The sequence below is a fragment of the Cyprinodon tularosa genome, unplaced genomic scaffold (genome assembly GCF_016077235.1).
Source record: "Cyprinodon tularosa strain WSP-4 unplaced genomic scaffold, ASM1607723v1 ctg80, whole genome shotgun sequence".
Classification (NCBI taxonomy): Eukaryota; Metazoa; Chordata; class Actinopteri; order Cyprinodontiformes; family Cyprinodontidae; genus Cyprinodon; species Cyprinodon tularosa.
Window position 1 is genome coordinate 394749 of NW_024039563.1, and position 13840 is coordinate 408588.

Genomic DNA, 13840 nt, shown 5'->3' on the forward strand with positions numbered 1-13840 from the left:
ACATTGTCTTTTTTCAAGTGCATATTATCTAATTATCTTATTTTAAGAGTGAAAATACTTCATTGGCAAAACACCTCCTTTACCTACTCAAGTTAAGGGTACCGGTAAATACACTTAATTTAAGAAATGTTTACTTATTTCTAGGTCGTTTTTCCAGTGCAGTGCCAACATAAGTGTTTTCAAATTAGATGTAACTGTTTTATTTTTTGCATATTTTAGCATAGAATTCTTTACTTATTTACCTGCTATGCAAACACCTGGATGGTTTTCAACCAGCTAAAACATGACAATATCAGAAAGTTGCTTTGTAGTGAAACAGAGCATCAACCATCCATTGGCAAACACTAATTGCATATCTAAATGATGCATCCACGCACATTATGTGTGAAATCATAGTCCAAAAGGTTTTTGTAAAACATATTTTTTTTGTACACACTCCAAAGTTGGGCTGCGTTTTTATAAAATCTTTATCACACGAAATGAAACGAACATACTGTCAATATTTATGGTTTTGAAGGACATTCTAAGTCTTTATCCTAATACTTAAACAGTAAAGAAACAATAATTTGACTCCTATGAATCTGAAGTTAGGGTTTCAGGGTTTGTGATTTATTGTAACTACAGAGCGTATTGTTCAGTCAGAACAGTTATTAACCATAACATGACATCTAGAGAAAAGCAAAGTAATCCTGGCTGTAGGGCTGCTTGTAACAGGCAAAGTTGGTGCATAGCACCAATAATTAGCAGACAACTACGTAAAAACAAGAATCTGAGTATTTGTTCACTACAGCCTAATGCACAGATAAATTATACAATAAAAACAACAAAACAGTGTTTCTGTGCAGAAGACCAACGTTTTTCAAGCTACTCAATCATTTTATATAATACAGTGGGAATCATAATGAAAAAAAACACTATTCCTTCCAACTGGAGAGTGAAAGTAATACTAAAACTGAATTCACATTTTTGTGTAAATTCATCCCATCTCCACATATATATTTAGATAAAAACACTTTACAAAGTCAGACACGTTAGACCTCATATGCTCTTCCGTGGAACTGAAGTGTAGGCTGAATTAATCACAGCAGTAAGTTTGCATTCTCATGGTATGCAACCATAAGGTCCAAGTCCAAATACAGTAAACCAGCTCATAATTGGACACTTTATAAACTAGTCTCTGCAACAGGAGCAGCAGTGACTGATGCTGCACCAGTTACAGCCTCTGGCGCCCCCTTCTGGTCGTCTTTGACACAGATTTCCAGCATCAGAGGTCCATTGGACTCCTTCCACTCTCTGAACTTATCCGAGGTAAGCTCTGGGTCAGATAGCACCTGCTCTATTGCCTGCAAGTCCGCTTCTTTAGACTGTGACAAAAACAAACAAACAAACAATTCAAAAATTAAATACAATATCGAACTTTTTGACTTTAAAACCTCAAAAGTTGTGTGTTATGTACCTTTAACGTGCTGTTGAGTGCCCTGATATGGTGTAGCTTATCGTTAACAGTCTGGTTTTTGCAGCGTTTTACAAAAGAAGCCCTGAATTCCCTTTTTGTTGAAGGTTTTCGATCCCCTATTGGCGAGAGACTGGCCTCCTTCAGATGAATGTAGAGCTTTTCCATCTCATCTGAGCTATTCTCACGATTTCCTGCACAAAGAATGAGGTTGCAGTTTATTATACAACACACTTGAAGAACATTAGATTCTGACCTCTAAAATTAAACAGAAAGAGAGCACATAAAAGGACTATGATTTAATAAGACATTTAAAGCATTCACCTTGATTTTGAGGTGCTAAAACATCCCTCTGCTCCTCCCCTTCCACCACGCCCATCTCTCTGTTGGACCCATTTGAATTTGAGGAGTCCTGGGGAATGGAGTTTTCCAATGATCCTCCCCCTCCGCTTCTCTCTTTTTGCAAGTGGACTTGAACAGAGCAAATTACCGCCGATTCCCCGGCCGGAGAAGAGGACGCCTGGGAGACAAGGTCCATCCAGGATTGCCGCTGCTTGGCAAGCGAGGAGGCGGAGCTCTGCGAAGTCATCGTACTGACGGGGGAGGAGAGCAAATCGCTGGCTTCCGCAGGAACAGCGGAAGCATAGGGAGGTGGAAGAGTACCCTGAAAAATAAAAAATTAAATGATGTATTAGATGCATTCTTATATTCTGAGCTATTTGACATTTGCTTATGTTACAAACACAAACCTTGATGCATTTTATTGTTTTTTTTTTTTTAGTATAGATAAACAGAAAGTGCCTCGCAATTTTCAAGCAAACACAACAAAACAAAAGGCCAACAGGGAGTTTGTCACCATTTTTTGTCTAATTGTTTACATTTACATCTGCAATAACGTACTTTAACTGTAATATGCAATTACCTTAAACTGAACTTTCATTTAGATAGCTTCTGTCCAAACTTTATTTATTCATTTTATAGTAAAACCCATCTGTATATATGCTATTGTACATAACTATAAAAACCCTTTTTATAGTAATATCCACATGTATATTATATTCGGTACATATTCAGCTGTAAATTTAGTTTAAAACACTAGTTATCTAAATATTATATTCATTTATTAGTAAGATTCTGTTTATAATGGTATTCATCTCTATACTTATTGAGTAGAAACCCATGTCATGTATTTATAGAACCATTATTTATCCTGCACTTGCTGCTATTGCACTTTTGGTTAGACCTAAACTGCCTTTCATTGCCTCGTACCTGTACCTGTGCAATGACAACAAAGTTGAATCTAATCTAATCTAATCTAATCTAATCTAATACTGCAGGTAGATTAATTATAGCCAACCAACAACTTTTTTAAACAGCATCAGGGAGTCAATAAAGAAACTGGCTTAAACTTGCAGAGTTTTGATTATAATATGTTTATGGAGTCCAAAAGGCGCCGTCAAGTTGCTTCACTGAACCCAATTAAAACAATTTTACACTCTGTTTCATTACAAAATAAACCTCTGCAATATATTTATTAGTAGTCTTTTCTGGGAGATGACACAACTGGTTTTGCTGCAGTTGAAAGTTGTTCCTCAAATGTATTTCTTGTGTATTTCTCTTGTAAGGAGTGAAATCACCACACAAGCGTGTGAAGTAGTCTACACTTCATGTTCTAATGATTTAGGATTTTGCCCAAAATAAATAAAATGAACTAGAATACAGCCCTCTGCTCAGAACCTGCCAGAAGCCAACATGCCACTACTTTAGCGAATAATAAACATGCACAGCTTTGTGATTAAAATGCATTTAAAAAGCAAACGTGACATTAACAGATCTGGCATTATAGCAATATGAGCGCCTCTATTTAAACACATTTTTAAGGGTTTTTACAAAAATCTGAGCAACATACTGGTGTGGCTCTCATGCATACGGCTCAGGGCGAGTGTTAAATACGAAACCTTTCATTTAGCGCCTTTTAAAGAAAAAAGGGGGGATAGTAAGAGCTTGATCTGGCAAAGCCACGTACAGTTTATTAGAAAATATATAATATATAAATATTAGAGCAGCTAATAACCCAGCCATCATCATCATCATCATCATCTGCCAGCAGGTCAGTAGGATTTCCGACTACCGGACGTCCTCCAGATTTACGCAGCTATTGATGGACAAGTGTGAATCTGAATCATCACATCTGAGCTGAGTTCTTTGAAATTTATAATAATTCTCCACATTTCTAAGAATGAAAATAATGGATTTTAAACATGGATTCGATCCTTGTAATACTAACCATTGCGTATTTCCATGACCTAAGCGAAAGAAATATTTACAGTGACATTAACTGAGGTCGTTTTTATTTTTTTTAGGCATATTTTGGTGCTGCATGAGGCAAAATATGATTTAACTTCATTGTTCAGGTTTAAATAATAAAAGATCAAATTTATGGAAGAACATTTAAACAGTCATATTTCATATTATTGCGTAAGTTTTAGCTTGTAAATTAATATTAAGTTTGGCTGCAATGAATTCTGGTGGAAATATTCCATATGAGTACTTTACAAAGGCACATGTTTGAATATATTACTTCTATGACAAAATGAGGGGAAAACAATGAAGGAAGGAGCTGGTTCTCATTTCCAATAACCTTTTTATGTCTTCTAACCTGATGTGTGCTCCCAGGTGGATCAGGCACATCCTGGGACTCCCGTAGGGTCTGTTCAGAGTATGGTGGAGGCGGGATCTCTGGGCTCTCTGCTTCTTCATGATCACTGGCTTCACTATAACACTCTAAATGTCCATGTTTGATTGAGACACACAAGAAAAAACATCAACTCACATGATGAAACACTGATTGCACAACAAGTAAAAAAACACAAGATGTTCAATGCTCTAATTTGTCACATTTGTCACAAGCCCTAAATTTGTGATCACACCTGTCATGGAAACATGCTGAACACTGTGGCTTACCAGCTGTTGTGGCTTGTTCTGTTTGCTCATAATGGATAGAAGCCAACCCGAGTTTATTCAACCATCTGAGAAGAAAAAATACATATATGTTGAAAATGAACAGCAGCTTTTAAACAAGTTGTACTCTATTGTAACTTACAGATTCATGTCCTCATGGCTCTCAGCCGCGAAATAAAACATCATGACCTGAGGGTGGCAGGCTTTGAATGCACTGTGAGAGAAGAAGCAGACATTTAGAGAGACAGCTTTGGAATATTTTAATACAAAAGATTATTTTGTGGCTTCATCATTGCTCTCAGCAAATAGAGACAATTCAAAAATGTTTCATTGTCGTTTCAAGCCACTCTTGATGGAGGTCATTAAGATGTTCTGGGAACACCAATGCAGAAATAATCTAAATGATCTAACCCATAGATGTGATCAGTGGAAAAGGAAGTGACTTTTCTATGTTATAGATCCCTTTTTACACTGTTTTTACGAAATTAAACGTTCCCGTCACAGCGTGTGGGAACATTTCCTATAATAACCAGCAGCGGATATAAATAAAGTTCCATCTTTAGTGAAACAAAGTCTGATGAATCACAATCACGTCATCCTGATGAACCAAGATCTGAAAATTCTGAACTTACTGTTTTTTCTTGCACTCGATGGCTACATCGATCATGAAGTTGGTGAGGTCAATGTAGCCTTCTGCTTTCTCCGCCTGCGACAGAAATTGTAATGAGGGTGAGAGCTAAGAAGCAGCAACAGATTTCAAACCACTTCCTGTCGCCAAACTGCAGCTGGCGGCATACATTAAGTATGACCAAAGCCATCACGCTACAGTGTCTTTAAAAAAAACAAGTTACCACGGACAAGATTTTGAGAGCTGATTTTTTTTTCCTTAGTCACACTTAAATGTTTAAGTGTGACTATGTTAATGTTTAATTAATCTTCATATCGGAAAAAGGAAAACCCATTAGTAAGGACGAGGATTAGGGCCACTGAAAAAAAGAAAAAAATGTAGACTGATTTTTAAATATCATTTCAGTTTAATAAGGGGAAAAAGTCAGAATTCTGACTTTAATCTAAGAAGAATTCTGACCTTTTTCTCAGATTTCTGACTTTTTCCTCAGAATTCGGACTTTTTTTTCCTCAGAATTCTGACTTTTTTCTCAGATTTCTGACTTTTTCCTCAGAATTCTGACTTTAATCTTAGAATTTGGATCTCAATGTAGATTGGCACCATTAAGGAAGAAATGTGGGAGCATTCAGCTTCACTGAAAAAGATGTGAGTTGTTTGGGAAGGCCAGTAACACATTGGTGGAAAATGATGGAATTAGGCAACTTTTTACGTGGCCGAGGGGTCCCTGATGCCATTTAATTAATGGAAGAGCAGAAGGTGATTAAAACAAGAGAGCTAGTCTCTAAAACAGACATGGCTACGGCTTGATGCCAACATGTTTTTGTTAGCTGTCAGAATTCTGTGAGAATTCTGAGAAAGAAGTCAGAATTCACAGATTAAGTCAGAATTCTGACTTTTTTCTTATACGATACTGAAATAAAATTTCAAAATCAGTTAACTTTATGAATTTTTTCAGTGGCCCTAATCCTCTTCCGTAGATCAGTGACTCATCCTAAGCGGAAAAAAAATTGCATCAGTTTAAGTCATAATTTATGATCCAATAAAAAAAAAAAAAAAAGAGTGGACAAAACATGCATTCATTAATGAGATAACAAGAGTTTAGGGGTAGTAAGAATTGTATTTAAGGCTATAGATTTATTATGAAATAAATAACTCCGTTTGATGATGTATTTTTTTTTATCTTGCTGAAGCGCTCTAGACTTTTTCATTTGGTGTGAGCTTTATTATGAAAGGAATAATCCTGCTTGTGGCACTCAGATTTAAAACCACTAGAATATGCTTTATTGTAAAAAGAATATTTAGGATCAATTCTACTGTTATCACTATACCACAAGATATGTGATTAATAATAAAGGCTATGATCCTCTTTGTTAGCTTATGCACATTTTAGGTGTTATTAAGCAGGATGATGATACACACTAGCAAGCTCGCTGCTGATAGGCTTTGACCTAGTCAAAGGACTTGAATCCAATGGAGCCACACAGTGCCAGGACCTCAACCTGGCTGTTCATGCCCAGATATCCTCCAAAGCAGCTGAATGATTCTGCTCAGAGGAGTGGGCCAGAATCCCTCTACAGCCATGCAAAAGACCCATCATCATGTGAATGTAGTTTGATGGCTGTGATCTTCAGGCAAACACTGCATTTTGTATTCACTCAGGGGATCTAGGTGCAATATCATCTGTTTAATGTAAAAAAAAAAAATGAAGAAATCTGCAAGGAAGCAAGACTTGTACGTCAGTCTGTCCGTATCTGTGCAGATAGCCTGGTGGTGACGCAGCGCCAAACAGGAAACAGAGCTGCAGCATGACCGGCAGGGAGACGAAGGTAGAGGAACTCACATGAGTCTTATGACTCAGTCCATGCCGCTTTACTCAGTGTTCATTGTTTTTTTTATGCAAGTAGCAAAGTTTTAAAAGACAACCTTTTAATGTTCCATTTTTTTTAGTAAATAAAAAACAAATTTTGATAGAAAAATCACTTCAAAGTGTGTTTTATCTGTAGAGAAAAGCGAACCTTCATAATTTTATATGATTATTTTTTGACAGGGAATTATTTATTTTTCCCAGTTACGATAAATATACTAACATCTACAAAAAAAATTTGAAACAAAGATATGAATCATGCCCCCCCAGACTGAAAAAATGGGCGAAGAACAGCAATATTTCTTCAAAATAGTAACTTCATTAGGAGCAATTTAACTAAAGAAAAACTAAACAATATTTTCAAAAATCTCCAGTGTTTTGTGGCCAAAACTTAAGCTTCATACGGTTAAAAAAAAACTAAATAACACTGCAATGTTACTTTTTCCAATGACATTTTCGGTTTTTAAGAAATCTGGTTCCAATCAGCGCATTTATCATAAAGTCTACTAGTTCAGACTGACAAGAACACTCCTTAGAGAGGATGCTGTTACTAAGTAATGATTAGGCAAAGTTAGTCACTTTCTTCATTGGTCAGGTGTTTAAAAATCAAGTCGGAGGAAACACAAAGATACACGATTTGTTAAAGTTGACTCTTTGATGCTTTTCAGCTTCCCATTTCTGTCTCTTACAGAAAAGTCAACATTCTCCAAGCTAACTGCAATATAAAATGCTAAATTAGGTGATAATTTTATTATTGCAGTTAAAAAATACATCATATCTCTCTTTTTTTAGGGTTTAAGTTGGATTTTTTTTCACAGTAATTGTTCTTCTATCACAATTTCAGTATAAATATAGAACATTTCCAAATATGAATTGAAGCACAAAGTCTGCAGCTGCTGTCACATCCCCCCCATAACCATGTGTGATATAATTTGGTTGAGTCAGGCATAAGGTGCTAAACAAACAGGCTAACGGAAATTAATTGCTCTTTGTTGCAAAACACTTTTAATCATATTTATGAGATGAATTAAAAAATAAAGTACTGCATTTTAGTGCATGGAGACAGAGATATTGATTTTTCAATTTTTCAAATTAAGAAAATTCTGTACAGTGCCATTTTTTTTGTAATCCCTTTCACTCTTAAACTCTTAAATAAAACCATTTAAGACATTTAAGATCATTTTTTTAATTTTTACCAGATTACAACCATTAACATTAGCTTTATTGTGGCGTTATGTAACATACGACCACAAACTACAGCCTACAGCAAAAATAGAGATAGAATCATAAAATAAATATCTCAGATGTGTGACGTTCCTTTGTATTTAAATTTCAGACTTGTTCCATCCCATCAATAAAACTCAGTGTAACCAATTTCCCTTCCTCAAAAAAAGAAAATAAAAACCATATAATATGTTGATGTTGTGGTTGCTACCTCGACAACAGGTCAGAAGAAGCCGAAAAAATGCTCAACACATCAAAACATTGTAGCAGTTCTTTAAATTTCAAACAAACCTACATCAAACTGAATTCTCTCTTTACTTACCAATTGGTTGGTGTACCAGTATAGAGCCGTTCTCTTGAGAACAAACCAGTACTTCCTCCATTTTATCCCCAGGAAGCCCTTGGTCTCCTTCTTCCTGTAAAGCCAGCCCTGATGGTCCGGCTGACCGAGCTCTTTGACGGACACTCGTCTTCTGCTCATGGTACCATTGCCTGATTACAAAAGATGCAAAGAGCTCAGTCCACTTCCTTGTTTAACGCAAACAAACCAGTAACCAAAGCATCTGTCTGATGCTTTGGTTACTGGTTTTAGCATCCTAACTGACACACACACAAAAAACATTTCCATCCGAGCCAATGTAGGTCACTTAAAATGCTCAATACTCTAAAAATAACGCAACCATTTGCAACGCTCTCAGCTCTAAACTGTTGTGATCCCAGTGACCCTTACCTGATGTGATCATTAAAGGAGCAGCATTAAAAAGCATAAAAGTTGCATTCTCAGAAATGAAGAGAGAGAACACAGAGCACAGAGCAGAAAAGAAATGATATGAAAGTAACTGTGGGTTGCCTAAAACCTCTCTGTACACACTAATTGCCCTTTTTCTTATCACACGCCCACCGGTGGTCCAAAGTACAGCTGTGGGGCAAAACTCGCTGTAGATGCGAAGCTAAAAGAGCAAGCTTACCTCCCCGGTTCTTCTTCTTTGACTTGTGCCTCAGGGAGACCTTTCAGAGAGGACAACAGGGAGATCAGAGGAGGAAGACAAGAAGAGAAAACTGTCACACGCAACAACAGAGAAGAAAATCGTCGCTTAACATCCTGTTTCACACAAGCATAGACTTTTTTTTTGCTGTTCTTTAATGTTCAGCTTCTGCCTCGTCTATCTACTCTAGAGTCTCTCTGCCTTCATTAGAATTTAAAATAGGAAATAAAGAAGGTAAAAAGCAGCTTTTCATCCTGATGTGAAGGCTAACAAGCCCTAATAATTCATATCTAGAGTTCTGTCAACATTAAATAAGAGAAGCAGAAGTATAGCCTCTGTAAATGTCACAAAAAAAAGAACATGTAGAATACTCACAGGGTTATAGTCATCAGCAGCCATGGAAGGTGCAACAGACAAAGGGAAGGCAGCCTGTCAAAAGTAACCAGCAGAAACATGTATTGAGAGGTGTGTAGGTTGACAACATCTCTCCCCACAGATAATACAGCAGAAATATGTTTTTTTCTTCTTTTGTTTCTTCAAAAGGAAGTGGCGTCACAGGCAGAGAAGTACTGACAATGTTTTTTTCATACTTAGGCAAAAGAAAAACCAAAAAAAGACAACAGATACATGCAGAACATGGTATGTTTCACCATAAGTGTAAAGGGAAGTTGAGTCAGAAAAGGCTGAAAGCTTTAAAGTTGAGTTCTCAGACAGAACCGACTCTCAGCTTGTGTTAGAATGTCTACCATCAGCAGTTTCATTCACACTATGACACATAAAAGAAGTAACTAAGGAGGAAACTGTGCTGGTCTGACAGAACTCCTCTTCATTTTTTCTAAGTGCAAACATTTCTTTTTTTTCCAGGGATGTTCAGCTTTGCTGCTCAACATCCTAAAAAAATTAAAAAAAACAACAAAAAAACAAGGCAGCATTGAGAAATCCAGTCTGCAATTATTGGCCAACTTCCTCTGCGTTCTTGGGTTCCTCATTTGTTCAGTTCAAAAGCTGCCAGAGTGAGCAAACAGTTTGATGATTTTAAAAGCTGAAAAGTCCTCCATGATGCCTCACTCTGCTGCTGTGTTTTCTGAGAATTTAGAAAATCTCAACAAACCACATCTCTCTGAATCTGTTATAGCCAGACTACACAGTTAATCAGAATATTATATAAACATGCCATTTATAGCAGTAATTTATATAGTCATGCAATTCACTATTCATTTTGAGGATTATTGCTTATAGCAGATGTAATTAAAAAAGTCATGTCAGATTTTAGAGAATTAAACAGGTTTAATAAAAAAAAAGGTTATATCTACACATTTCTGGATATACAGACAGACAGACAGACAGATATTATGATCTAAATGACAATAAGAAGAATGCTGACTGTCGGTTATAGCAGGAAGTCATTGAAATGTCAAGGATATTAGTGAAAAGTTGAGTGGAAGGAAAAAATATGAAAAAAAAAACCCAAAACGCTGCACAAGCAAATATGAAGCCATTTAAAAATGATACCAATACATAATGTTAGATAAAGAATATGTCTAAAGCAAACATATAAGGTTTTATTAAAGAGGAATTTCTATTCAATAGGAGTTTAGGTCTGGTAAGTTTTCTGTGATCAAGTATGAAACCATGTTTCTGGTACCTTTTGCGGTGTGGGGAGGTTCTGGTAAAATATTTCATCTCTATCTTCATCAAAGCTTCTCAGGTCAGAAAACGATAGTGACCTCAAAATTCCCCTGGAAATTGGCTTTTTTTTTATTATTATTATTAGGATTAGGGCCACTGAAAAAATAAAAAAGTTAACAGATTTTTAAATTTTATTTCAGAATAATATGAGAAAAAAGTAAGAATTTTGACTTTTTCTCAAAATTCTGACTAAATCCTCACAGCGAACTAACATGTTAGCCTCAAGCCGTAGCCATGTCGATTTTAAAGACTAAACTAGCTCTCTTGTTTTATTAACCTTCTGCTCTTCCATTCATTAAATAGTATCACCCGAGACCCCTCGGGCACGTTAAAATTAACCTTATTCCATAATTTTCCATCAATTCGTTACTGGCCCTCTCAAATAACTCACATCTTTGTCAGTGAAGCTGAGTGCTCCCACATCTCTTCCTTCATGGACCCCCATCTACATTAAGATCCAAAATTCTGAGATAAAAGTCATAATTCTAAGAAAAAAAGTCAGAATTCTGAGATTAAAGTCGGAATTCTGTGAAAAAAGTCGGAATTCTGAGAATAAAGTCATAATTCACAGATTAAAGTCAAAATTCAGAGAATAAAGTCTGAATTCTTAGATTAAAGTCAGAATTGTGTGAAAAAAGTCAGAATTCTGATCCCCCCCCACCCCCCACACACACACATTAAACTGAAATATCTAAATATCAAGTTAACTTTTTTTTTTCCAGTGGCTCTAATCCTCTTCCATATCTATCTATAGTAATTACTGCAGCACGTTTCTCTATTGCACATTTCCCCTCCATTCAACCATCCTTCATGCACCTCATGTGCAGCCAGCAATGCCATTCTGTGGCTTACATCTCATAAAGGTGTGGGTGGGGGTTAGGGTCGTCATTAACCATGTTCTGTCACGTGCTTTAAACCTAATAACCACCCATTTGGGTTGCTTTTTGAAAGATTGCACTTTTGCAGCTCAAACAGCTGAGTAGCAGCACACTGGTAAAGAAAAAAAAAAAAACGTGGCAACAGATTTGATCCAAACTATTCACTTCAGTGATCCTTATCTATTTTAGATTAGTTTCCTCCTTCTAGTTTACACAACACATTAGAGCTCTTTTTCCGCTGCTCTTGAACTCATTTCATCAGCATAACCACACAAACCACGACTCTAAAACGTGACTTTGAACTGCTCTGAGTTTAATAACTGACTTCCTGATACCTTTGGGTTTTTTTAAGATGGGAGAAAAAAAATGCAGTTCATACCTAGTTCTAAAATCCAGACTTTAATTTCTAATCTATGCCAAATGAATTAAAATCCTCCTAAAGTAGAAAACATAATGTAAAAATAAAAAACTGTGTATTTTGAATTAATTATCAGCTTCAATCCAGAACAATAAAGGTGATACTTCAAAATTTTAACATAAATGTAATAAATCAGCTGAAATAAATAATGTACTCTACCTTCCACCATAATCTCAGGGATTGTAGTTTAAACCGAACTCTCCTTTCAAAGTTTGACCAAACCTTGGTGAGCATGTTTGCGTTCAGAAAGCACGTCTGTTTTCAAAGGAATCCGGTATCTTTAGGGGTGTTACCCTGCGCATTTTAAATGAGGATCCACATTCTGTCTGATGTTTGACACAGAAGGGATTAAAGTGGCCTTTTATCGCGTTTTCTCCAGGCTTTCTGCAGGAGAAGGAACTCGCAGTTACAGATTGTAACCACTAGGTGTCGTCATGTCCCAGCTATTTAGAAAGTGCAGTTAAAAAACACCAAATTGGATCAAAATAAGTTGTAAATGGAACAAGATTCCGATTTTTTAATTTGTAGACAGATAAATACTTAGGTAGGTACTAAAAAATATATTACACCGATTGTGTTCTTTGTATCATTGCACTTAGATTGATTAAATTATGTTTTGTAAAAAAGAAGGTTTTAATAAGGCTTTATTTGTTTTGGTAGTTTTTATTTATTTATTTTTTTTAATTGGGCTTATTATGATTAGAAAAAATATCCAAAATCCCAAATTATTGCTGAACAAACTTTTACACAAAAATATAATATACTACCCATACCTATACTGAAGTACAATTTGGTTCAAACTTACTTAAAATGAAAAGAAAATTTGTTTTTTGCTGTTTGCTCGGTTTAATGACATTTACTTTAACATGCAGCTTCTCAGATATAATTTGTTATATATATTGTATATATGTTTTCCCATTTTTTTCATTCTGTTGTTAAGTTTTATAAGAAAAACAGAGATACAACTTTTTCATTTTTTAAGTTGTTTTCTTTTTAAATAAAATATTGACACTTTCCTTGTGCATCACAGGCAGAAACAGTGACTAAGTCTTCTCAAATGAAATGTTTCATAGAAGGTCACAACAGAGCCAGATGGATGCATCTAAATGACCTTAAGCTAAGATGACATAAGATCCCAGCAGCGTCCATAAGGAGTCAGGAAAGAAAATGTGCTTTATGTTAGATTTGTGCTGTTCATGTAGTGTGAAGCTGTGTTCTGCCTTTCATCACTCCTTACTGCCTCAGCGGGGGTCGGGTTTGCAGCCACAACAGCGCTGCTTGAATTGGGTCTGTGCAAAAGCTTGGATATCCTGGCCTATCCAGTACATTTTCTATGCTGAGATGGCAAACACATTCCTGACTACAGAGTTATTAAGCTCTCACATTTGTGCTGAAGTAGACATGGGGCCCCATGCCTTTTTTCCCCCTTTGTCCAACTAGTTTTTGGAATTTAAAAACATGGTTTGAAGTGGCCATCAAGAGATGCTACTCCTCTTTTTCCTATTTGCTGTCCCACTTTTCACATCTCCATTAAGTAAACTTAACTTAGTTTTCCGTTGATCATCTATGTGAAGGTGGTAAGGAATTAATAATATAAGATGCAATTTCATAATCCCAACAATGGGAAATTATTAGTCAGCAACAATATCCCATACAGAATGCAATAGAATAAATGCTCCCTGTGACTCATGTCAAAAGCCTCTCGCCTTGACAGGATTGGTCACACCGCTGCAGATCTT

The 13840-nt window shown here is 36.1% G+C and overlaps 1 protein-coding gene across 1 annotated transcript; it reads right to left on the reverse strand.

The window, feature by feature from the left end:
• Positions 1-978: 978 nt before the first annotated feature.
• On the reverse strand, positions 979-10120 carry LOC119774188 (interactor protein for cytohesin exchange factors 1-like). The gene is given in 12 exon segments (XM_038271583.1): positions 979-1364; positions 1457-1647; positions 1778-2117; positions 4113-4237; positions 4418-4482; positions 4557-4628; positions 5047-5120; positions 8453-8622; positions 9099-9138; positions 9492-9545; positions 9834-9982; positions 9985-10120. Coding segments are annotated over 12 exon segments (1602 nt in total). The 5' UTR covers positions 10106-10120; the 3' UTR covers positions 979-1163.
• Positions 10121-13840: the final 3720 nt, after the last annotated feature.